This window comes from Rhinolophus ferrumequinum, chromosome 13, assembly GCF_004115265.2.
Source record: "Rhinolophus ferrumequinum isolate MPI-CBG mRhiFer1 chromosome 13, mRhiFer1_v1.p, whole genome shotgun sequence".
Lineage (NCBI taxonomy): Eukaryota > Metazoa > Chordata > Mammalia > Chiroptera > Rhinolophidae > Rhinolophus > Rhinolophus ferrumequinum.
The window spans coordinates 50343347-50370447 of record NC_046296.1 but is presented as its reverse complement, the minus strand read 5'-3'; the positions used below and the strand labels follow the sequence as shown (position 1 = coordinate 50370447).

At 45.4% G+C, this 27101-nt stretch overlaps 1 protein-coding gene across 2 annotated transcripts in view; it reads right to left on the bottom strand.

Moving 5' to 3' along the window:
- GALNT14 (polypeptide N-acetylgalactosaminyltransferase 14) overlaps positions 1 to 23005 on the bottom strand; it is a 189474-nt gene extending 166469 nt beyond the window's left edge. Inside the window, exon 1 of one of the 2 annotated variants that reach the window (XM_033124225.1) lies at positions 22272 to 23005. In XM_033124225.1, coding sequence (XP_032980116.1) covers positions 22272 to 22400 — 129 coding nt within the window. In that variant the 5' untranslated portion in view covers positions 22401 to 23005. The remainder of the gene's footprint in view (positions 1 to 22271) is intronic. The other variant, XM_033124226.1, reaches the window with a different exon arrangement.
- Positions 23006 to 27101: the final 4096 nt, after the last annotated feature.

Sequence of the window (27101 nt, the reverse complement as noted above, 5' to 3'; positions counted from 1 at the left end):
TGTAGAGAGAGAATGCGGGTCTGAGAAACTCAAAGGCTTCCTGCCTCAAGAAGTCAAGGTTCTGGTTTAGCGCCCCCAAGCCTGGTTGTTTTCTCATTCCCAGATCCCATACCCCTAACACTGTAAGGGAAAGACTTGTGCTTTGTAAATCAGCCACCACTTCACCTGGGCCTGGAACGTAGCTGTTACTGTGGCAAAATACAGTCATTACTTCAAAACCAATGGCAATGGCAAATCGCCGAGAAAATAAAATTCAGCAAACTCTTACTGCAAAACCAAACAAGCAGATGAAAGAGTGGAAGTGACAGCCTAAGTAATATTTCTTTAAATTGCCCACCTTTTTGCCTCTCCACGAGAAACAGATAACAGAAGGAAGCCACCCATTGAGTCGGAAAATGCATCATCCCTTGTTCTCAGATAAATTCAGGCTGCTAATAGCTCCGATACTTTCAGAAAACCAAAGACAAGGAATCTCAGGCTTAAAGGGAGCCTGCCAGAATGTGAAATGATGCACTTTTTCCTTCCCTGAAAAGTGTAAACTGGTTTGGCTCGAATTATGTCTAATTAGGACACAGTGACAATGACTGCACATAAACACACATGCCCAGAGACACTCACACCCAGGAACTGGTCCCTCTGTCCTACGGCCGTGTGGCCAGATTGTAATGGACGTGGTGCAGTGCAATCATTAAACATGTCTCCAGCTTATTTGCGTGCAGTGTGTCTCAATAATGTGTTATGAGGTGTGTTTGTAATTGGCTACTGCTGATAGTGGTCCTTGAAAGGGAAATGGAGTGTGTCTAAATGCAGACAAAGCTACTTAGCGCGCCCGGAGAAGATGAGATGCTCCTCGCAAGGTCCAAATGGGATGCTTAGGGTTTCTTCCACCCATAGCTTGGGAGAGAGAAAAAGGAATAATCTGTCTCAATTTCCTCAGCTCCAGAAACAATATTTATAAAATAGAAGGCGATTTCAGAGCTCATTTATTTTCCTGGTTCACAATCCCCGCTCTCTGCTGACATCATTTTCTAACCAATTTTATTTCCAACAATCACAGGAACAGCCTCAATTCTACTTGAAATCGTTAAAAACAAATCCATTCTTTCCTTGTCTTTGAGTACCATCTTACCAAAGAAAATGGTTTAATTTCTGTATGGCCCTTCTTTGACGCAATCTTCCAGATCTCTGAAGAGCCAGACTAGATCCTTCTTGCTCTCTTTCTTACCTCCTCAATCTCCGCATTCCCTATAAATGCAAGAAGCACACAGATTCCTCATACCCCCCACTTCTGGGCACTCGATTCACTGGCTCATCAAGTCAAAGGTTGTCCTACCTGTCGTGATGCCACGGGACACATCTTGCAAACACTAGGCATCTTGGAAATTGAACTGGTCGAAGATTTTAAAAGTCACAAAAAGAAAGACCCCTGTCTCTTATCCAAAAGGCAAATTTTAGCAAACGAAATCAAAGCATAACAGGAAATACCAAGCATGTTGGCTTCCATGAAAACTGTGGACATATGCTGGCACAGGGGACAATTCATGACATCTTTCTTGGAGTGCCAGCACATGAACTAGGTATTGGCTACCCTTTATTATGTCCTTCCCTTGACCTCCCAGTGAAGAGACCACAGGAAAGAAGACATGCTTTGTTCTTAGGGGAGCCTGGCCATCACCACATTTTTCTTCTAATTGCTCAGGAAACAATCTGTTCTAAAACTTGAAGGAATTCATGTCAAACTCATTGGTCTGTTTCTCTGAGTGGGAAAAACAGACTCTGCAAGATTTATTTGAACTCTCACATAATCACAACATTCATGTGAAAAAAATTCGTAAAGTCAGATTTTCAGAGGTATGACTCAACCTGAGTCAGGTGGTTTAAGGGAACAGGTGGAACTTGGACTCAAACTCTAAATCCCTGATGACTTGGGTGTCACTCTAGTCTTCCTTCATTCACGTGCCTCATTTGTAAGACAGACAAACCCTCAACCCTGTGGTCTTCCTGCAGAGCCAGTAGAATTAAAACAGCAGGCACTTCCCAAGCCTCAAAGACAGCAAGCTGGAGCAGAGCAAGCAGAGAACAGTCCAGCTATGGAAGCTGTGGCAGGAGAAATGCCTCCGCTGAACTGCCCAGCACGCTGACCCCGGGTTCTGCATCAGCAAGCCCCCAGGACGGGGCATCCTGGGGTGGCTACCCTGCAAGACTTCACAGGTGTCCAGGGCATAGGACCAGGGCTTATACTTTTATTTTCACGATGCTGAGTTCAGTGCTGGACACACAGGAGATACTAGCTAAACATTTACAGAATTTAATTTGTTCACAGAATTGACAGCAGGCAAGCCCCTATCTGCTTGTTTCCCGGGTAGGTTTGGCTAGGACAGATGTCGTGTAAGCTCCTTATGTGGCTTTCATTCAGGACTTCAAACTACAACCTACCAAACCGAAAATGAATTGTAACAAACACCACTAACTGCACACGGGTCACCCCTGAACCCACACACAACTCTGGAGAATCCTGGCTCCATCACTGTGAGTCTGAGGTGCACCCTAAGTGCTTTTTGCCCTTTAAAGTAAAGTGCAATGATGGAGTAGAATAGATATTCAATTACACCTTTTTTTTAGACAAAGGTCCTTCTCTGATTTTAGTCACTTTTTCTATGCAAGATGACAAAACCTGCAAATTTTCTATGACCATAGCATGTCAATGAAGGAAATTTTTCTATGCAAATTTTCAATTTGGTCCTTTTACTACATCTATTTTGCTTCTTTCTTATATCACATTTACCTTTTCATTTTTTAAATAGGCCACCAGAAGTCCCGTTGCCAACAGGATAATCCCACAAACAGCTGTTACCTCCAACCACTGGCCTCGGTACCTTCCCTCTCTGAAGCTCGGTGTATTTGCTGCTATTTTCTTCTTTGTATCCCTCCTTGTTCCACAGAGGACCTGAGCTCCCATTTCAGTTACCAATTCCATAAAAGTTGCCCCTGTCCTTCGGAGACGGCCAATGGTCACACCCCTGCCCATTCAGCAGAGTGCCCTCCACGAGAGCAATTAGGTGGCGCCAGGGCACAGGAGAGCAAACACACCACTGTAGCTTTCTTACTTTGAGCACCGTCTGAGCAAGTCCTGGACAGAAACCAATGCTTTTCAACAACACTATCCTACCTGAGTCAGACCTCCAGATCAGCTCATAAAAACATGCCACAGGCATTTGTTGTCTGCAAATAGACCTGAGCTCCTTGTACAGGAGTCTTGGGAAGGGACATAGCCTGAGGTGTGTTCCTAAATTCCAAAGATAAGGAGAAAATCTCACAAGCCCCCAAACAAAAAGAACAAGTTATTTCCAAAGGAAAGTAATTAGCCTTTAAGTATACCTGCCATCTGCAAAAATGGAATCTAGAAGACAGTAGAAAACCATCCACAGACTGCCAGATATCCAAGCCGGATGTTATTCACCTGTCCATTTGTAGAATATTTGTGGACATGCGAGGATTCATAGAAAATATAACACACCTGAAACTACTGTAATATTATAAATCAATTATATAATTGAAAATTTTTTAAAAAATTTAAAAAAAGAAAATATAACCCACATATCCCATGTGAGAAAAATACTCAGATCAAAAAAAAAAAGAGAATGAATTCAAACAGAAATCTCGAGATGAGTGAGATGAAGAGAAAACAGTGGTGAGTGATGAAACTTACAATTTGCACAGTTGACTCCAAATACATAGTATTAAAGTGCTGGAAACATGTAATGTAAGTGACACATAAGAATACTTCAAAAGAAGAGGCATTCAGCAAAGAAAAACTTCAAATTTAGTTCTAGAAGTATTCAATTATCTTAGCAAAACCTACAAATTAGGAGTGGTAGAAGGTGGAGTAAGTCTTGTAAAGGTCCACCTGCTTTCAGTATAAGAAAGAATAAGGAAGTAAAAGTACTCCCAAAAGGCTCAGTTTCTTAGGTTGATAATAAGTGGGTAAGTAAAACATCTTGGCAGGGAAAAATCACTGATATCTTGTTATTTACAGAAATACCCATTTGAATGTCTTGAAAAGGAAGCTAACAGTCAGTGTTGATGTTACAGTAAGATGTCCAAATTTTAAAAAGAAAGAGGAGGTAAATTAGTAATTGGCCAAACCAGTGAAAATAATAAAAAGGAGAAAGATAAAAATGAAGGAAAATAAATAGTAAATATTCGATATATCAATTATTTCACTAATTATGATATGCTGAATATATAAAATACAAAAATCACCAGGTTGTATAGAAAAATAAAAATAGGTATTCCAGACAGTCAGGGCTACTATTGGAGAAGTCATAAAACCAAGTAATTTCAGAGCTGAGTTTTATGTGGCCATTAAAGAACAGATATGCCAAAGTTATTTGAACTATTCCTATATGTTAAAAAAAAAACCCAAATCTCCCGAATTCATTCATTCTCCCCATTACAGTAGCAGTATATACTGTTAAATCTAATCTCTGATAGAATACAAAAAAAAAACTCCTATAAATCAATCTAATTTTTGAATATAGATGTTAAAATTCCAAATAAATGACAACAAACAAAATATGGCAGGAAAATAAATTATAACTGAATAGGGTTTATTCTTAGAATGTAAGTCTGGTTCAAAATAAGAAAATCAAAATAATACTCTATATCAATAAAAAAGAAAAACTATATAATTCAATCAAAATATGATAATCCAAAATTATTTCTAATAAAAACTTGAAAACAGGAAAAGTAAACTACTAAAATATGATAAATAACATTTCATAAAAGTTAGCATTAAATAGTGAAACACTACAGCCATTTTCATAAAAATAAAAGAATCCTGTATCGCCATGGTGCTTCATTTTGAACTTTTTTATGAATCTGAGAAAGCAAGATAATCAAGACAAATATTCAAAAAGGAGAGATAAATTTAACTCATTTTGTTAATGATGTGATTTCGTACCTCGTAAATCCAATGGACTAATTAAGAAGTAACCACTGGATTTAATTAAGAAAATCTAGTAAAAAGTATGATATCGGCATAGGAAGAAATAGGTCAACAGAATAACAATGGAGCTTCCAGAACTAAAACCCAATGTTTATGAGAAATAAATATATTAGAAAGGTGGCATTTCAGTTAGTGGAGGAAAAGATGGTTTACTTAATTAATGATATTGACACAAATAAATTAAATCCCTACCTCAAACTAGACATAAAAATAAAATCCAGATAGTCTTAAGATTTAAAAGGTTTTTTTTTAAAGTCATATAGAAGAGGAAATTTAGGATGTTGTATATACAACCTAGGGGTTAAGAAGATCTTTTTAATAAGACGGAACACTCATTAGCTATTTTTAAAAAGAAATCTTTAACTATACACAAACAAGCAAAAAAAATTGCATGGCAATATATACCATAAACAAAGTCGACAGTATAAAAATTAATTAGAAAAAAATCTACAATACATATGACCAAGAAAGAGCTATCTATAACATACAAAGATCTCTTATAATTGACAATAAAAATATAAACAGCCCAGTGGAGGGAAAAATGGGTAGAAGCTATGAATAGACACTTCACAGAATAGCAAATCCTTTAAAGGCAATAAACATATGAGAACATACTCAACCTCGAGGGTAGTCAGAGGAATATAAAACCACACTAGGATTCCACTGCATACTCTAGATTGACAAAATGAAAATGACACTTACACTAATGGGGATACTGGGGAAGGAGTACTCTCACACTTCACCAATGGAAATGTGGATTACTACACTGTTTTAAAAGCAATGTTTATTATATATGTTTGACTCCCTTTGACTCAGAACTCCCACTCCTCAAAATCTATCCTATAGAAGTAAAAGCATCAACATGTAAGAATGTATGTACATAGATACTTACTGCAGTACTATGTGCCGTGACAAGAGATGAGAGACAAGGAGGATACTGATCCAAAGGAAATGGTTGAATACAACACGTCACATCCATACTGTAGAATATTATGCAGTCGTTAAAGACAATGGGCTAGCTGACCTGAGGATTTCCAGGATCGTGATTAAATGAAGAGTAAGACGCGAAGTGTATAGAATGTGATCAATCTCCCTCTCTTCTTTGTAATAATGACCAAAACAGATCTGTAAATATTTATATATGTTTGTGTATTGGTTACAGGGTCCACAGAGAAAGATATGTAAGTTGACATATTCAGGTGGCTATGTTGCTTAACTGAAAGTGGAGGGAGAGCTGAGCGGAGGCAGTGAGGGAAAAGGTAACCCTAAATCAATCAGTCAATCAGCAGCAATGAGAAATATAACATAAACAATACCCGTTTATGTAAATCACCTGTTTTGATGTTCTAAGATTTTTTCAATATACACCTTGTTTTAAACAAAATAGGATTCTACGATGGACGCAATTCTGAATCCCACTTTTTTCGGTTTAACGGATTTTTTTTTTAAACTTCTCCGGGAGTATATTTCCATGTCCACTGTGTTAGGCCCTTTCCTAGTCTAACTACACATGTGCCACACCCCTCAACTACTACACATCTCAGTTAACAGTGGCGGGTCGTCAGCCTTGGGGCTACCTGATATATATAAGAAGAAGGGAATCTTCCAAGGCCTTATCCTGATTCAGCCTCCTGATAACACCAGCTGGATTGTCTTCACATTTAAATTCTTCCAACTAACGTGCGTGAACTCAGGCTCCCTGGACCCCAATGCCCAGCACAACCCTCAGAGGACATAACTAGGTGACTTTTGGCCGTGGCCTTGCCAAGCCCTCACTCAAGGGAGTGTAGACAGGCAAGACGACTTTTCCAGAGGGCATTTCTCTAAGAGCAGCTAGATGAATTAAAGATGAAAATAGGTGGTCCAAAAAAAGCAAGCATTAACCTTAGTGAGAAAGAGAGAACATACACCGCAACTCATGGAGGCCAGAGGGGTAAGAGAAAGGGAATGCCAAGTTCAAATTTCCCTGAATTGTCTCTTTAAGAAAGCAACTGGCATACTCTGAGCAGTTAAAACCCTTAAACCCAAAACATTTACTCAACCAAGTCCCCAGGGAGAAGACTACAGTATTCTGAACTGGAGAGATCTGTTCACTTTCAGACACACTCGCATCTTAGAACAAAAATAAGCAAGTGGCTTTATTTTCAGACTCTCCCACAATCTGGCCCACTCCTGGTTTCCCCTGACCTCTTATCACTCTTGCTGAGTCCTGCCACCTCCCTCACCCCTGCCGCCCACATCAGCTCCCTTTCTTTAAACTCCTGCAGACTTTGCTCTTATTCCACGGGAAGAAATCCTAGATTTACGACTGGCCTGGATTGCGTTGGTCATGTCCCCTCAACTGCATCACCATGCTACAGGGGTGGTAGGATAATGTATTGGGATATCCGTCTGCATTTGTGCTCACTGCATGCTACCCACTCACTCTCATCCAGGCCCTGCCCCAAGCCCTACCCTCAGTACATAACCAGGACTGATGTGCTCGTTTCCAGGGAGGTAGTACACACGAACCAGTGGTATACTAGAAAGAATACACAGCCCCGAGGGTGACGGGAAAAGGCACTTCCTCCAGCTGGGAAGATAATGGAGGCAGCAGGTCCTGAGAGTGGTGGGGGCTCCAGGGGGTAGCAGGGTCCCAGAGGAATGCCTCTGTGGTACCTCCAGGGAGGTGGGCACAGGGGCTCCCAGCGTCACAGGGAACCCACTAGCCTGGGAGCAGCAGAATGATGAGGGCTTGGTCAATGATGTTACAGCTGTGACCACAATGCCCAGAAGATTCGAGGCTCTTCCCATGTGCCCCCGCATTGAGGAAGCCTCCTGGATCCTTGTGAAGCTCTAAGAAGAGGAATCCCCACCCCAATCCATGGGAGGGCATGGGAGCTTAGAACAGAACGGAATTCAATAAACAGGGAGATGTGGCACCAACTGTAGATGCCTGTTTGTGAAGTACAATTCACACCAGCTTTTGGGGAGGAAGTTATCTGTCATCTACTGCGGCACTTCTCAAACTTTAATTGCACAGGAACCACCTTGCTAAGGTGCAGATTTTGGATCAGTCGGTGTGGAGTGGCCTGAGTTTTAGCATTTCTAACAAACTTCTGGGTGGTGCCAATACCCCTCGCCCAGGAACCGTGAGAGGCAAAGGTCTAGGGAAGTAGTTAGCAAACATTTTCTACAAAGGGCCAGCTAAAATTTTGGCTTTTATAGGCCAGCTAGTCCCCATCACAACTATTCAACTCTGCCACTGTAGTGTAGAAGCAGCCACAGACAGTACATAAAGAATGAGCACGACTGTGTTCTCATAAAACATTATTTATGGACACTGAAATCTGAATTTCATATAATTCACATGTGTCACAAAATATTTTTCTTTCTAGTTTTTTTTCCAACCATTAAAAAATGTAAAACACCATTCTTAGCCCACAGGACATATACATACACAGCAGGAAGGGGGTCTGGATTTAGCCTATGGGTGTACCCTGCTGGCCTAAGGTGCCCAAAACAGTACAGAACCCACAATAGGCCTTCTTGACTAATTAAATTAAAGTCAGTTGCTCAGTCAGCCTATTTTCTATCCTGAAGTTGGTTTTCCTTTCCCATTATCCTTCTACTAGTGCTACGCTTTTCAAACAGCAGACACTTTGGGGACAAGTGGATTCCAGCAAATATACTTCCTCAAAAGTCAGTAAAATGACTTTAAAAGACCACCCTAAATCCTTCTTCTTCTAATAAGAGGCCCTGTGGAATAACAAGCTGTTTTACTGAAACAGCTTTCAGGATGAGATTAAACTTCAACCACAGTTTTCTGAGCTCACAGAAGAGTGACATGATCAGAGGAAGAAACTCAACCTTGCAGAACAGCTCCTCAGAAATTCACAAGCAATCGGTCTCAAACTTTTATCCCATGAACCCACGTAAAGATTCCCTCCATCCCCTCAGCCTCACATTCCACTATGACTCAAAAGAGAAAAAAGACTTCTATCCATCTTCAGTCCCTTTCACCATTAAACAGCCATCCGAGCGACACAGTTTCATCTTTCTAAGAATAAAGCAATACATCTTAAAGTCCAAGAGGGAAACAGAGTTCTAGAGACAGAAGTGGCCAGGCGCCAGCAGAAAGCCACTGCTCCACGCTCCACTACTCCTGCAGAATTCACCCTGGGCAAGGAGGGCAGAACCCCCAGCTCAGGCATACCCTGCACCGAGCTTTCCACATGGCAATGCCCATATCAGTTTGCTGGATGAACTAATAAGCTTGACCCAGTGGCCAGGTATAGGGGAATTTGCCCACTCTATCTCCCCGTGCTGCGTAGGCACTCAAAGGGAGAAACTCCTTCAAGGAGCTCATCATCTTTCTCTCTTGCCAATGACTACCCCTCCCCCGCCCCATGGCACCCCAGCATGGACTCCAGCATCAAACAGACCTGTTTTAGTTCCACCACTAATTACCTCAACAGACTTGGGCAAGTTATTGGACATTTAGGAGCCTCAGGTACCGCATTGTTAAAATAAGGATCATCCAGAGATAATATTCATCAGACAACATTTTGACAATCCGTATGGCTTTAATCAGAAAGGTGTCAGCCTTAAACACCCAGTACGACTATCCTGGCAAGCACTAGCTAAATCTCAGCCTGCCTACCTTGAAGGGTGGTTATAAAGAATGACTGACGTAACACACATAAAGCACCTAGCATTTCTCCCAAAAGGCAGTCGCACGCCCCTCTCCTTTCTACACAGACTCCTGGTATATAATGATGGCTACAAACAGGTTTCATTGCTAGCACTTCCTTGCAGGATACCTGACAGTCACTTGCACCACTTATCAAAGGCATGGTCAGATGTGCCCTCTGGCTCCTGCTAGAGCTGTCTTCTCTCTCCAGACAACCCAGGGAGCTCCCAAGGGCTCATCTAGATGGTCCTACCCACAGAACTAACTCATGGCCACACTGGGCAGGAAGACAGCTGGACTCTCACACTGCTGGGGACCCATAATCAACCTACTTGTAGGAAGATGATCGATCTGGTGAGAAAGGAGGGGAGGTACAGACACGTGAAATGCTGAAGTACCCATCCCATCCTCCTTGAATCCAGGATAAGGACCTAACCACAAAGGGCTACCCCAAAAAAAGCAACCAGGTCATTTCTTTGGCAATTAAGTCCAGCACTGATTTCCCCCGGAAAACCCTAAGTTCCCTTACCCTTAACAAAGACTGTGTCCATGGGAAAGACCTGGCTGCTGCTCTGGAATTGTCCTTCTTCCCTAAGACGACCTAACACAGTTCACATAGGCCTGCCATGTGGCTGGCGCTCAACACATGTCAGCTCTCTCAACACCTTTTGAGACTGGAAGGAAACAAGAACAAGTCCTGATTACAACTCAGTAAACAAATATGCTTAGCATGACTGCAGAAAAAGTGGAAGTCATAGCACAGAAAAAGAAGAAAATTGCACATTATAAAAAGGAATATGCATTAAAAAGTAGAAAATATCATAAACGCAGCGTATTTATGGCTAATAGCAGGTATTTGTTTTGGGTGCTAATAATCTAATTAGCAGTCAATCCAATGCAGCCTTTATCATCAGCTGATCCATAATTACTGCTCCATGCTGAGTATTTTCCTGGCACATGATAGCTTTCAACTCCTCAGCACAAACAACCAAATAATTGGTGCTATTATACTAGATACAAGACTATTCCTCTCCGAAGGGTAACGTGGGGAGGGAGAGCTTACTATCTACTGTAACAGCCTTTGCATTTTCTGCATCTGTTGATTGATTCCTCACCGTCCCCTTTAATCAGTCTTGAAGTGTGTGCCTAAAGCACCTTCACACTCCCCAGAAGATGATACCATGGAGACTTCCTTTTTGAAAGTTTAACCCGAGACCAGATACTCTCCTAGTCATCCGTAGGAGGGAAGTATTCATAAGGGATGTCAAATAGTGTTGACAGCCCAATATATTTCTCTTTGAAAATGCTGTAAAGTTTCCTCTTTGACGACTGTTTAAGCGACTTGTCCTGGAAGAGATAGCTTCTGGTATAAAACGATTGCATTCAACAGCTTCTCATCTAAACAAGTGTATGCAATTCTGGGAATCAGGCCTATAAAGCCTGGTTGTTCAGGGGAAATACATTCAAATCATCACTTTCAAGAGACCAGATTCGGTGTGACTGTGAGGGGACAGGAGGATGCGTGGGGTGAGCAGGGTGAAGTGGAAAGACGGTGACTCTGGAGCCAGACATATCTGGTGTGGACTCCAGCTCCTCTGCATATGAGTGGCATGACCTCGGGAGTGAAGTCACTTAACTTCCCTGGGCCTTGATAGTCCTCACCTGAAAAATGAAGTAAATAAGGCCTGCTGCCCAGGGTCGTTATGAAGAATAGATGACTGACATACAAATGAAGCCCCTGGCACTAGGAACTCAGATTTTCAGTACTCTTTTTTTTTTTCCTTTCCCCAGCTTCAAAAAAAATAGAAGCTGGTTTCCTACAAGCCAGCAGCTTGTGCCCTATAATTCCATCCTCTGCAATGAAGCCTCCACCTCTTACCTATAAACATAAGTAGATTTCAGCCCAGATGCACCATGGGGTAACTATACCAGCCGAAGTCCTCCTCGTGGTTCCCAGTGTCCTGACAGCCCTCCCCCTGCACCCCCCCATTTTCCTGTGATCCAGCAACTAAAAGATTAACACTCAGCACCATACGTGTGCTTTGGTTGGCTGATGCCCGTACCATGCCAGTTGTAAAATGTCTCCCTGTCTATAAAAGGGAGTAAGACTTGGGAACTTAGAAAGATATATCGAGACCTTTCTCCAAAGTTTCTCTTATTCAGGAAACAAACCAGTGGCTATGAAAGAATGAAAACTGCTACACTCTAACCCCAAACGAGGTGCTAAACCCTGGAGTCACAAGCCACACTCTGTTCAGATTTTTTTTCTTTTTGAAATTTTTATTAAAGTGGCATATGCAAAACAGGAAAGAGCATGCCTTCAATGAATGTTCACGAAGCAAGCACACTCAAGTTGCACCCAGATTAAGGAACTGCACAGTCCCAGTTCCTCCAAAATGCCCCCCTGCCCCCTTCTAGTCACTAACCCCAACCAGGGAGCACCATGAAACTCACTTCTAACACCACAGCTTAGTTTTGTCTGTTCTCATTCGTTACATAAATGGAATCCCACAGCCCTCAGGCCAAATCTGGCCTGCCACCTGTTTTAGTACACCCTGCAAACTAAGAATGAATTTTACATTTATAAATATTTGAAAATAATACCAAAAGAAGAATATTTCATGAGACATGAAAAATATATGAAATTCAAATTTCAGTGCCCATAAATAAAGCTTTATTGAAACACAGCCGCTCTCATTCATTTGCATGTTGTCTTTCACTCCACAACAGCAGAGTTGAGTATTTACAGAAACTGTATAACCTAAAAACCCCAAAATACTTACTATCTGGCCATTTACAGAAAAAGTGTGCCGACTCCAATTTGAGTGAATGACATTCACTGAAACACATCTGCATTTCTGTTGGGTTTATAGCTAGGAGTGAATTGCAGGGTCATAGGTATATATATATGTATGTTCAGCTTTAGCAGACACTGCCAAGAAGTTTTCCCAAAAATATGCTCAGTTTAAGAGAAAAGCTAAAACCTGGAGCAGAAACCATAATTCATTCAACAGTAAATAGGAAGGATTACAAGGAGTTCTGATCCAGAATCAAGCATACGATTAGAAAACCATCAGGGCCTCTGAATGGAGGGAAAATATCAGAGTTATCGAGGTTTCTATTTCTTTCGTTCTTACTTCAAGCACACTCTTTAAAGTTCCCTTTACTGTTGCCATGCTCAGAAGAAGTGATCAGGAGTGAAAAAGTCACGTTTCTGCTGGGGATCTGCCAGGAGAGACTAACTGTCATTCCGGCCCTGCAACAAAAGCAACCAGGAGCCCTCCAGTAGTCTACCTGAATTGCAGGCAAAATATCCAGGAAGACATTAGCAGCCTTCTGATTTTACGTTTTCGTAGGTTTAAACATATACTTGAGCGGCAACTATATTACTCACACACAACCTCCAAAGTAGCTATAAAGCGGCTGAGCCCTGCACTTGGCAGAACCAGCAGTCCCTCTACACAGAATGAACTAAATTGAGTAGTCATCAATGGGCCTTCAAGGCTAAACAGCAAGAACCAGGCACAGCGCCCTCTGTCGTCGAGATGGGAGGATCTCAGGTGATGCTGTGTGTCTTCCAAAGGCACTTCCCTGGAGTCATTCCCCTACCACACCTGCCTTGCATTTCAAATAGGCTACATTAGGTTCTTTCAAATGACATTTTTCCTCTTAGAGGAGACTTGCTTCTGATTCTTTAAGGACCACATTCATCACGAAAGGGATTCCAATCAACAGTTTCCGCGTTAACTGCACAATCTTGTTGACTTCTGAGTTGAACAGCCTCATGAATGACAGCAGAGCCTCATTTCCTGCTGTCAAACCCCACCAGCCAGGCGGGATGTACCGTGGTTCCCCCAAAATAAGATCTAACCAGAAAATAAACCCTGGCATGATTTTTCAGGATGACATCATCCCTTGAACATAAGCCCTAATGCTCCTTTTGGAGCAAAAATGAATATAAGACCCGGTCTTATTTTCGGGGAAACACGGTAGCTGCCCAGCTAGGGCTCACCACATAAGGACAGAGCCAGTGCCGACTATGGCACGAAGGGGTTGGGAGAGCGTCTCTCCACTTTTCCTGCGACCCTGAGTCAGCCACTCAAGCCCAGCACCTCCCCACAGCAGAAGGCAGTGTCCTGTGGAACATTTCCCCAGGGCCTGCAGCTGGGTTCAACTTGACCAACACTGAAAGTCCTCCTGACCCCCCAATGGCCCTCTAGAAGCAGGCTCTATAGTTCCCTTAATCCACTCCCTCAGTTCCCTTCTGTGTGAAGAAAAGCAATGCTGGTGTAAAATCACAGGTAGGAATCATTTCTCAGCAAGAGCACTAGATTTCTGTCCATATGAAAATATATGTGTAATATATACATAGATAAAATAGGTTTCACTTCCCCTGGAAAAGGAAGCTACACAGAAACTGAGCATGGCCAAAATATAATATCATCAGCACATGCTTCATAATCAAAAGAGTGAGTTCAAGGCCACTTACTGGTTAGGTGAGCTTGCCAGTCTCCTCCCTTTATCACTTCCACTTCATCACACGCCAGAAAACGAGAATAATAACAACATCCACCTCACAGGGTTGCAGGAAGGATCAAATAAAGCATTTGTGAAGAAAAAACGCGTTGTAAACTGTAAAACATCACACAAAGTGGTGGGTGAGAGACACTACCTCTTCCCTTCCTGTTCCTAACTCACCTGTAATCAGTCATGTTTTTCGGCCTGTTCTTCCTTTGATGAAGACCACAAAGACCGTAGTCAATTCAGCACCCAGCTGGCAGCCATCAACTGGCCATCCATTAACAGCCAATTATCTGGGTGGCTTAATTAATCCATGGACCACGTGGTCTGATCTCCCCAAGATCCTAGAAAACAATGAGCCTGAAATATAGGCACCAGCTAATTTTTCAATGGCCATCAAGGAATTTGGCATCCATTATGTCTGCATGTTGCAGCTGCAAGTGCTAGGCGCATAAATATTGATTAGATGAGTTTCTGTGGCTGGTGGTAGGGGGGATGAATGATTAGAATGTTCTCAGAGGAATAAGAGAAGCTAAGCTACATAAATCTTCAGCTCGGACCATAGGGAAGGAAATCTTCATTGCGAAACCTTAGTGAGGACAAAGAAAAGGCATCGTTGCCTCTTTGGAGAGGGCCAGTCCAGATGGGGTGGTCATACCAGTACTATAGCTGTTTCCCACTCTTTCCTCCTCTGGAATGAAATGTAAATTGGGTTTAGGTTTAAACAAGGGGATCATTAGAAAGCAGGCAGCTGTGGGGTGGTACTCCCTTCTTCCTGGCATGCAAAAACATGTATGTCACTCTCCCCTGCAGTTCCTTGAAAGATCTTGGTAGTGCTTACAGTTAAGAAGACAAGTGACATGAGGAGAATTTAATTGTTTTTTTAAATGCCTCATCTTTTCTCCCAGAAATGTTATGCAGAAGAGACTTTGTGGTGATGGAAGGAGAACTGACTCTGGGCGGTGAACACACAATGGGATTTATAGATGATGTGATACAGAATTGTACACCTGAAATCTATGTAATCTTACTAACAATTGTCACCCCAATAAATTAAAAAAAAAAAAAGAAGAGACTTTGTACTTGAAAATTGGCATGGCCCTGGAGGCAGTGGGTCAAATGGCTCCTTAATGCCTACAATAAGGGCTCCTGCTGATCTAAAGGCATCTGAGCTCAAGGTGGCTTAGAGAGACTACCTTCCTTCTTTAGAAAGAACTGCCTTTGGGGCCACAGGAGCAGCAAGGCAGGCTGCTCCTGGCCTTGGTGGAAGCCAGCAGGGTAAGATCCTGTTCCTCCAGACTTCTTCTGGAGCTCCTGACCAACGGCCCTAGACCCTACTAGGTTGTCAAGAGATGTGAATAAGAGAAGAATGTGTGAAGAAAGGAAGGGAGTGATGGAAAGAAAAGCAGAAAGAAAGACGACTCCTTAGGTGGCACATAAATTTCTCACACCATAGAGATCTCTTCCTCTCTCTCCCTATCAGCTTCCTAGTTTTCATTAGGTCCTGTGATGGCAGCAGCTGCTGCCAAATGCAAAGACTGCTGCCCCAGAAGGTCGTATCAGGCCATTTATTCTGAAATACCAAAGTACCAGAGCCAGCAAATTTCAGTAGCTTCTGCAGAATTCCCCAGGGTTATCAGTGTACGTGTGTGTGTGTGTGTGTGTGTGTGTGTGCGCGTTCTTAAGTATCCCAAAGGGATTCTTAATCAGTTCAACATCTGAGGACTCAGAGATTGATTTATTTTTTGGTTAATTTAGCGTTTCTGGTAAAATAATTAAAAGTAATAGACACAGAGTATCTGTGGTATAATTATTTATAGCCATGAGGTCTCACTTCAGAGTTATTCACAAGTAACCCGAAACGACTCAGCTTGCTGGCAAAGCAAGTGCGAGACAGGCAGTGCTGTAGCACTCTGCTTCCATTTCACAGTTGAGGAGACCGAGCCCAGAAGAGAGGATCTGCATTATCCCTGGCACTGCCAATGCCAGACACAGACGCCCGGGCTACCACCTGTATAAAAAAAAAAAAAAAAAACAGAAGGTGAAAGCACACTCGATTAGGACATGATGAGAGTCACCAGGAGAGGGTCAGGCTCTCTACTTCTTGACTAGTGAACAGTGTGCGTCTCTGAGGTCCATAGGAGGAGGAAGGCTGACCACCCAGCTCCGGGTCACTGCATGCAAGTGAGAAGAGTCCGCAGCCAGCTGTGGAGGGCACGGGGCATGGCGGGACTCACTTCCTCAAACAGATGGCAGGTCTATAATGCTGGTCTCTGGGGTGGAATGTGCAAAAGCCATGGCAGGGTTCACAGACTCTCCCCTAAGAGAGGAGCTGGGAATTTGTCCCTGCTTTCTAATTCAGATTCTCCTCCAAAAAAAATCCATGGGGGACTTGGAGATGCTCTGGAAGAGGGACAAAACTGTAAACATTAGAAACTAAGCAAGGGCACAGCGACTCATTTCTTCAAAATGTGTTCCTGGCTGTCTGCTAATGGATAAGACTGAGAAATTTAAGATGGGAGAAGTGTGGGAAGGGATACAGACAAAAGAAGGTAGAGGAGATGGTATGTGAACCAGGCTGTGTAGAAATCCTGGGCCTTAGGCATCAGCCAACGCCGTCTCATTGGTCCCTGTTCAGTTTATAAATGACCTCTGATGAGTGGAAATTAACACTTTTAAGTGATACAAACAGATGAGCAACCTTGGAAAGAGGTAGTCCCTAGACAGGCTAGGGAGGCTTGTGACAGGAACATTAATTCCTTTCTTTCCTGGTTTTGCCCCTTTGTCTCCTCTGATTTGAGCAGGTATCATTCTGTGCCTCCAGAAACATTTGAGACAGGGGTTCCTGGTCTTTGTTTCCAAAAACACCAGGCCACTTAGGGGAACAAGGGTTTAGGGAGAGAGAGAGAAAAAGCTCCCTAGCCTGACTCAAAGAGACTGCCCTAAAATAGATCCATGGGTTCCTGGGACAGGGCCTCCCACGGGGACCTGGGGGAGAGTCCTGGCTGGGAAAGTGATCTGGGACATGGGGACAACCCAGGGTTGCCACAAGTGGCCCAGGGAGGAGGAGAAATTCCCACCAACTTGACAGGATTGGAAAGTCAGGGGGGAGGAGGGTAAGCTCAAAGTTGTTTAAAAAAAAAAACAAAAACTGTGGATATCTAGAAAGCGAAGACGTGCTATTTCTTGACTATCTGAGGTTCCAACCTGCTACTTTCATCTTTCCCAGACTTTCATAGAAGCTGCTGCTAGGCCACCAGGCAACCATCCCCCACCCCACCCCCCACTCTCCACCTGCTCCAGGAACCTGCTAGAGGGGAAAACAGCACAGCGCCCAGCTCAGACACCGGCACACACAGGAGCCCATGAAAGGATGCTCACTCTTCTGATAACGGGCTACTTCTGATCATGCCGGAGTCAAAATTCCCTGGACAGAGTCCAACATGCATGCACCAAGCACCAGCAGATTCATAGGGTCTCTCTCTAAAATTCATGATTTTTTTAATGGGAGAAATTATCTACTAAATGGGGAATAAAATAACAGTGTCACGTACTTAAGGCTTTTGTGGTATGCAAATATTACCGAAAGACAAGCTCTTTTCTAATGGTGTTTGCTATATTTCTAGTACAACACAAATACGGTTACCTGGGCCCAAGGCGCTTTGTTCAAAGCCTTTACATTTCCAATACTTTCCTCAAAAAGTACCCTTAGGCCTCAAATTCTTTTGCTTTTCCTAAACCCTAAGCTCCAGGACTAAATTTAGTTTCTAGAAAATAGGAGACAAATTTGCTGGGTTTGGGGGTTTTTGTTGTTGTTGTTGTTGTTGTTGCTGCTGCTGTTTTGTTTTAGTTCTGTCATTTACTGTATAATTCTCCAAATGGCAAACAAATTACAGAGAAGAGAATAAATAAAAAAATTTTCGGGTAGTTTTTAGTGGAACCATATTTATCATCAAAATACAGTTCGAATTAAGACATCAAATTTGTTAACATGATTTTCAATTAGGAATTAGAGCTTTGCTGAATTTGGGGATAGGGACCCAGGTAAAAGAGTAGAATCAACATTAAAAAGTCAAACTTAAAGAAATCCTCATTTGCGCTATTAATAGAACCAGCCCTTCTTGAAATTAAGAAAAAAAAATTCATTTCCTTCAACCAAGAGGGCTGCGTGTCTGTTCCATATCACTTGGACTGTGACTGGGCGCAGGTTTTATTTTATTATCAGTCCCACTTTGGAGATCCCATCACAAGGTGAATGAGGATGTTTCCTAACACTGCGAGGAAAGGAGAACAGGGCCTGGGAGCCCAGAACTGGAACCTGTAGCAGACCCCAGTGAAAGTAATTTGCTGCATGGGATTTAAGAGCTGGGACGTCCCCAGCCCAGAAGCCCTGGCCACAGCCCTCTGCTCTCCAATTCCCTCCACCACTCCCAACTTCTCTAAATGTTTTTAAGGGAAGGGAGCCCACTGCTTTTGCTTTGGAAAATAAGTTGACCCCTCCAGGATGAAAACTTCCCTGAGGCTTCAACATGTCTGAGGCAAGAGTTCTCTGCATGACTATACATGGGCATTTTCTAGAAAAACCTAGGATACTGAACTCATTCGAAAACTGAGATTTTTCCCTACAACAGACAAATGTCCCAGGAAATGTCCAAATTCCGACTGTTGAAGAAACAATCTCTGCCCTGGCAAATGATTTCTAAACCAAAGGTGCTGCCACCGCCTACAGCCATTGGGTGCAACCTCACATGGGACCCTTCCCACCAGGGTGCCCTCTGTCCAGCCAGAGAAGCCTCCTGTGCTCCAGATGCCCTCCTCCAAGGGCAGAGTGGGACTTCCCTCTGCGGTGGTTCCCCCACATATCACACCAACTCCCCTGGAGCTCAACAAAGGTAAATGTCTAGGAATGAGCCATGGGAAAGTGGGTTGGGAGCACGTGCTGTAAACATCCCTAAACTTACCCCATCTCCCACAAGGGCAGACCCGGGTAGTCCACGCAGCACAGTGGCAGGGAAGGAGCACATGGCTGGTCAGTTCCCAGAATGATCGCATTCCATTCTTGTCCTAACGCTGCCACTTAATAATAGCCTTGTCCTCATGGGCCAACTGTGGAATTTCACTCAATCTTATCTGCGTAAAAATATTGTCTGTCTTACGTGGTGGTTGTAGAGATTAAATGAGCTAATAGATGTGAAATAGTTTGTGAATTTGAAAAGCACTATACAAGTGCTAGTGTTACTTCACCTGAGTGCACATTCTCACACAAGCGTGGTCCACCAGGAACTCAAGAAGAATGAACTCATTCAGGCATATTTACATGGGGCCAACAACAACAACAAAAATCAACAGACTTGGTATTCTTTACCAAGCTCCCAAATGCCATCCATGAATAGGCTGCTTCAGAATTACATGGAACACTTGTAAAGATACTGATTCTGGGAACTTCTCCCAAACCTATAGAATCATAATCTCTGCAATAAACCCAAAAACATGTATGGTAAACCAGCTCTCCAGGTGATTCCAACATGCAATCAGGTTTGGGAACCAACTCTCCTCTTTCAGACAAGACGTGCAAATGTCCTGCATTACAGATTGGTCACGGGAATAAAATTGTTCTGGTGCTAAGATGGAATCTCTCTTTGTCTCTCCACCTCTCTTGTCAGATACATATACACTAAGATACAGAGGAGTACTCATCCACCAGACACAAACACATCCACAAATACACACACAACATATACACGTAGACGCACAGTCATACATATAAGTGCAAAATAGGAAGGAAAAATATATTAACAAAAAAGAAGAGCAGCTAATAATAAAAGGTGCAAGATTTTAAAAGTCTATGGAGTTCGTGGTTATATAGAATACAGAAAAAGGGGGGAGACAAAAAACAAAAACACATTAAGACAAAGAGCAAGTGGTCCAAACTAGAAGCCCCCTGTTCTGTGATCACACAGCACAATGTCTGGACTTCGGATAGCAGACGCCTCCCAACAGCCCACCCCACTGCTTGTTTGTAATTCTGCCTCCGCCAAGAACTTGTGGGAGTGCACTCATCACGGCAGCCCCTGAAGCTAGCAGAGCCTGTCATGTAGCTGTGTTCATTCCATAAATGTGTGTTCAGCGCACACCAGGATGAGGAGAGGCAGGTAAGGAAGAAGCACAAAGTGCACAGAGAAGGAAACATCTCTCGTCCCAGATCCCTGATGGAAATCAAGAATAAGTTAGCCTCAGGTAATGAGGTTCAATGCCAAACAGAGAGAGTCTGTGTCCCCACAGGCGTCATTAACTGCATCACAAAGAACAGAACTGTCCAGGGAAAAGGAAGAAAAGCTCTCCAGACCCATGGGCAGGTCTGAGGTGAGTGAGAAAATTGATCCTGTGCCACAAAGGCTGTTTGAGGTCGCCAGTCTGACCTCTTCACTCCCCTGCTTAGTACCCCTCACGGCCTCCTAGTACCCACGAGGCGCTACCCAGCGTGACCCTGATACACCTCTGCAGCCTCATGCCTGAGGTCTGCTACCTGCTTTACAGTCCAGTTATGCCGAACTCACACAACGTGCTGTGTCATTCCTCTGAGCCTGTTTGGTGCAGTTAACCTCTACCTGGAATGCCCTCCTTGCCTCCTGGCAAACCAACTACTCATCCTTCTCTGTTCTTTAAGTCGTCCTCCACCAGGAAGTCCCCAGGCTCCCATGACACATGTGCAATGAGACCCATTTGGCCCTCAGCACACTATATGGTCCTGCTCCATTGATGAGCAAATCCCCCTCCCCAGAGAAACTTCCGCATTTCTGTACCCGCAGCACCTAGCACAGTGCCTGCCACATGGGCGACCATAAAAAACTGCTTGTGGAACTTAACTGAGTCAGGATTCCAAAATGTACATGCCAGAAGATTTAGTTACAAGGGGCTCTGAGAGGTACGTGGATGTAGTGGAAAGATTCTGTAGTGGATCCAAAGTCTGAGTTCAAATCAGTAGCGTGACCTAAAGCAAGGTACATACGGAAGACTGAACCTGTTTCCTAACCTATGAAATAAGGATAATACCACCCAACTCATATAACTACTTATGACCATGCACCCACTATGTTATCTGGCACATAGTGAGTCCTCTGCACTGTACTTACTGGGGAGACTCCTCTCTTCCCCTTACCCCCACTGTTTCCAGTATTCTGCTTTGGACCTTAAACTCCCCCAAGGGCTTTTTCCTAGTCTGGACCCAGTTCATAAACGTTCCTGGCTGGTCAGGAAACCTGGAGGCCTCCTTCTGTGTCCCACTGCGAGGTCTGTGGAAAAGGAGACTGAGGAATGCGGGTTCTGAATTAGCGTTAAGAGTAAGCCTGTAAGGAGAACCTTCTGACTCTGCTCTGATGAACCAACTGGGCAGAAGTTGGAAAAGCCACTTGGATTCTCATTTCCCCAACTCCCTACCAATACCAAGGCGTCTGTTTTTAGACTCTTTAGTGGTGTTCAGGTCACAATTTCCAATGCAGCTGAAGGGCTCGGAGACAATTATAAAGCAGGGGTGGCGACAGGCCAGATGGGGGAGGCTGCAGGGCGCTTGCCAGAGGCAGACACACGCGGCGCACCCCGGGGCCTCGGGCCTCCCGTGGTTGGGCCTGGCAGCTGTGGGATGGAAGGAGGTCAGGGCGGCCGCCAGACTTCTAGCGGGCTCCTGCGCCGGTGGGCCCTGCCATCAGACCCAAACACCCACGACTCTCTCGAAGAGTCCACAGACCGCCCCCCAATGTTCGGCTCGCCCACAGCGCCCCCTCCGCCCCGGGACCGCGGCGCGCTGCCCAAGTTGAGAGTCCCGCTCTGCCCGCGAGCGCGCGCCCACACCCACACCCACTCCCACTTACCCACACTGCGGGTCCGGAGATGCCCCCGAGCTTTTTTAAATCCAGAAATATCACACTGTAGCCGCATCCGGCACCCGGTTACCTGCTCGCAGCACCCAGACCCCCCGCCCTGGCTTCCCGAGAGCCTGCAAACACCGCGCGCGAGCTGCGCGCCCTCCTGCAAACCGCTGCCCCACGCCCGGCGCGTCGCCAAACCCCGTACCTTGGGGGTCTGCACTTCAGGTCCCGTCGACACCTCCAAGTTCTTCTTGGTTACCCAGAAGAACAGCAGCACGGTGATCCAGAACACCCCGAAGATCGGCAGCACCAGGCGGCGAGACAAGCGCCGCATGGTCCTCTTTGACTTCTCCTCTCCACGGAGCTACGCCCCTAGGGCACCCCCTGGCGGTCAGGGTCGGCGGGGCAGGAGTCCCGGAGATCGGCTTGCTCCGGGGAGCGCTAGCCCGGGATCGCGGTGCTGGAGCGTCAGGATCTTTCAAGGCGCCCCGACCGCTTCGAAGAGAAGCGAGCAGGGGTCCGGGCGCGGGGCGCCCCGAGGCGCAGCAGGAAAAGGCCGAGGGGCAGCCAAGCTGGATGCCCGCTCAAGCTGGAGAAGCGCGGTGGCTGCCTAGATGCTCCCCGCGCCGCCGCCACCTCTCCCGCCGCCGCTGCGAGGGAAACTGGAGCTGCGAGGAGGGAGGAATCCGAGTCTGTGCCCGGCACCCCGGGAGGAACACGAGGGAGGAAGGGGAGGAGGGAGCGAAGGGGGAGGGTAGACACGACAGGCAGGCCGACTCTGAGGGAGCCCCGGCGGGAACTAGGGGTCTGAGAGGGGGCGCTACCGCCGCCCTCCGACCAAGGCGCACGGTGCTGTTCTGGGTCCCCCCGCGCCGAGCCCTGGGCGCAGCTCTGGGGCCATCCTGGGTTGGGGCGGGGCGGGGCGGGAACGGTGCGTCCGCAAGGTAGCCACCGCCATCTGCTTGTTGGGACCCATGGGGCAGCCCGCGCCTGGAAGGGCTGTGCCACGGAGGACTTTATCGCTCACCGCGGGGGCTGCACGTGGCGCTCACACCCGGTACCGCCCTCCATGCGCCGGCCCCACCCCCCTCAGCTTCCGGGGAGCCGACACTGGGAGCGTGGGAAGTTGGAGGTGCCCCTTGCAGTTCAGGGCCAAGGCTGAATTCAGCCAACTCCCCAGGGTGTTTGCCTACATAGGTGTCTGGCAACTTTTTCTACTTAATGGAACACTGAGCTGGTCTCAATTTAACTTTCAAGAAATTCTTTTAAAAATTAAGGCGCCGTTATCTCCCTTAAGGGTTTTTCTCTCCCTGTACTTAGACATCAGGGCTCTTTGCTTGCAACAAAGGGAGGGGATCCAAAATTGGGGCAACCACATGGGGTTCTTGGAACGTGACCCTGGACAGGGGGATACTGAGTGCAGAGGGTTATCTTTCAAAAGGCCCTCCCCTTAGTCTTGCAGATTAAAACTACTTGGGTCTAGAGGCAGAGCAAATTCTGAATTGGAGTCCCATGTAGGCCTCAGCTAGACTGGAACAATGTGCTTTAACTGACTAGGGGTTCCTGACCTGGCTCAGCTGTGTGACTCTTGGGCCGCGGGTTTACCTTCCCGCAGCCTTAGATTCCTCATCTGTAAATGGGGACGATAATACGCGTACCTCCTGTGGTGAGTGGATAGTTTTTAAAGCTGAATGTGAGGTGCTGGTGTTATCTGATCATTTGACAGCTCAAAGAGGGGAAGAAAAAAAAACCTGCTCTGCCTGGGAACAGTGGCTGCCAGAACTGTGCCATTTGAGCATCTGCAGCCTTAGTTAGAGGGATGCTTATCTCATCAAGTAGCTTGGGAGAAGTGAGGGTGATGTACCTGCTACTGCAGCTGCCATCGTCTCTGCCTCTGCTCACAGAGCTCAGCGCTGGGGAAGCCCTCAGACGTGGTGGGAAGTGGAGCTCCAGAATTCATTCTCTAGGGAGACAGAGCCCTTAAGAAGTGGAGTCAGAAATGGAGGAATCTGGTGAAAGCCACTGTGTTTGGTACCTTGTCTTTCAGCCACAGGGCAGTCCTACCTCACGCCCCCAAAGAGTTCTTGGCCAGGCTGTAGATAAGACATTTTGGGTTGGAAACAGAGGTGGAACTCAAACAGCCCAGACAAACTGAGCACACTTGGCAGTCCATCTCACGATTCAGCTGATTTCTCAGACCACCACATAGAATCCTGGGGGTGATCCAGGATTCACCTTCAGTAAAACTCTGTACTCTGAAAGGTTGGGGTAGATCTCCGGTCATCACTTTTGCCAGACAAAAGCCCAAGTAGATCACCATCATGGGGGTGGAGGGGTGGGCAGCAAGAGAACCCATTCCTGCAGCATCTCGAGCTGCCTGGATCTCTTCCAGGAGCCTCAGCCTGCACTTGCATGCAGGCTTGGGCCTGCAAGGTGTTCTGAGGCAGACTTTGCAGAGGACCCCGAGACAAGGCGCTGAGACTCTGTCAGCTCCAGGCAGGAGCTGCAGCACCATAGTCCATTGCTCAGTGCTTTGTAATACTGCTTCTGAGTAACAGATGGCAGGCAGTTACACAACACCACCACCAAGCTTTCGAGATGGAGCAGCACCACATTGCCTGCTGCTGTGGGGCTAGGTGAGTCATTCTAACTTCATTCGAACTGTTTGGCATCTGGGGAAACTGAGGCCCTGGGTTTCCCAAGGCAGCTAGCTCTATGCAGGGCCTACAATGCCTGGGAGAGCAGGGATTGCCTTCCAACGTGTTACCTCTTGAATCACTATTTTGTCCTCCAGCCAAGTGGAGAAGATTCCCTGGGCCTCTGGAAGCTGTCAAGGGAATCCATTTTTGCCAACTGTCCAGCCAAAAGGCATGTTAGTTTGGGTTATCAAACTGGTAACTGGCATTAAGATTGAAGTCAATTTTAGATGGGACTTCAAACATCTGGAAGCCAGGTGAGTCTCCACGTAGGACCCAACACTGTAGGTCTCTCCCAGGACAGTGTACCCAAGGGTCCCCCATGCTCTGGTGGATATTTAAAACTTTAATAATCAGCTTAAGTAATGCAGAGCACAGTTGATCCCAGCGGGGGATTAGCTATCATTGGCGATTAATCCAATTTACCTTTTTCTCATCATAGCCTATATGGGGAGGAAAAGCTCCCAGCAAAAGATTTAACATGGCAGGAAATGAGAAAAAATAAGTACGCTTTGACTTAGTTATATCCTGGTGCCGTAAAAAGTATTACCTCCCTGGTCTTGATATTCTTGAGCAAGTTCCTCATTTCTCTGGGTCTCAGTTTCCCCATCCATCATGTAACGCCCTCTCAAAGACCCTTCCGGCTCACACATACAGGGTTCTAACCTTCCTTGTCCCTGAATTAGGATTCCTTTTGCCACTCCTGTCATTGGCAAGTTCTGTGTAAGCTGTTCTCTCCTCACCGCCGAAGACATTAGAGAGCGAATGGGTATTGGAGCAGATGTGAGTCATTCATGTTAGTATAAAAACTATGGAATAAAACCCATGATGGCCCTGGAAAGCTGTGTAAAGCAGCATATGGAGCAAATGTAAGCTGGAACCGGGAGGAAGCTGTGAAGTCCAATGCATATTCTCTCCAGCAGCTTTTGCTGTGGGTTTTCACGCTTTGCTTCTCGTTTCTTTTCGCTGCCCTATCACTCTCGCTCAGCTCACTGCACAGGCTGCAGCCTTTTGTTCCTTTCAGATTCCCTATCCTGACTCTGCCCACTGCATGGTGACTTCAGTGAGAGTGTGTGTGTGCGTGCGTGTGTGTCTGCCGTCTGCCTGCTTATTAGACCTGTCACCACCAGCAAGATGCCCTGTGTGCCAACCTAAGGAGATTTCACCCACAGAGGTTCAAACAGCTTTCTGTTGAGGTCTTTAGCCTTCTGGGCCATAGGGAAAGGTAACCAGTAGCAGGACAGGCTGCAGCACAGTGATGAGATGACACACACACAGGTTGGCCCAGCACCGCCAGGGGTCCCCAGCAGCAAAAGGAGTGACAGCAAGAATTCAGGCATGTCTGTCTTTATTCCACAGTCATACAGACGCGAGTCTTTGGACCAACCCCTGCGGTCTACTCTGTTTAAGGTCTCCAGCTGTAAATAATACATCAGCCCCCTTTCCATCTGGGTTCCTCTCCCTTTTCCTTGACACTGTAGATTCTGTCAAGGCCACATGTCCCGAGTCTCCTGCAAGGTCTTATAAAGTAACTGATAGAATAGTTTAGGCTGTGTGGTAAATGAAAAGGTGCTATTACCAACCTTCTAACCTCCTCTCTCTGCCGCATTGGTGCATCTTTGTCAAAAGAATAAAGCCAACCAGCTTTTCCTCTTATTTTTGATGAGTAGCTGAGTGGCTTTATCTAAGGAATCTGAAAGCTCTTTCTGGATCTTTCTCTTTTCCTTAAACAACTTCTTTCACCATCCCAGTATCCTTTACCCCTCCTTCCTTATTTCTCTTAGGTACCACTGTGTAATTTGCTTCCTGGAAAGGGACTCATATCTTTGCATTTCAAAAGACTGCTTCTTGCTTTCATTATTGAAATTGCCCTCGAACTTTCTTTGTCCTTCCCCCAAGTGCCAAGTGTAAAACTTATTATTGCTGCAATGACATGACTTTGCTGGTTGTGGAAAGTGTTTTGATCTTCAGTGGCAGTGTCCTACAGTACCTGAGCCACGCCCCACCCATAGGAAATGCAAATTTTTAAGTAACAGGTAGGAGTGACCCAATTAGCTTAAAGAAAAATAGAGAATTCTTTAACCTGAATCATCTAGAAGCGGCACTGAAAGAGGAGAGCACACGCATAAGAAGAAATGGAGGGATCCAAAGACAGATGTTATTTACTCCCTAGGTCCCAAATTTCAGACAGCCAAGTCTGACAGCCACCTGCATCATGGGAGTCAAAAGCAGTCCTTCTTGATAGGCTTAAGCTTAGTGACATGGGTGAAAGGTAGAAAGGGGCAGGAGAGCTCAAATCCTGGAAGGAACAGAACTGTGATGGGTTCTCTTCAATCTGG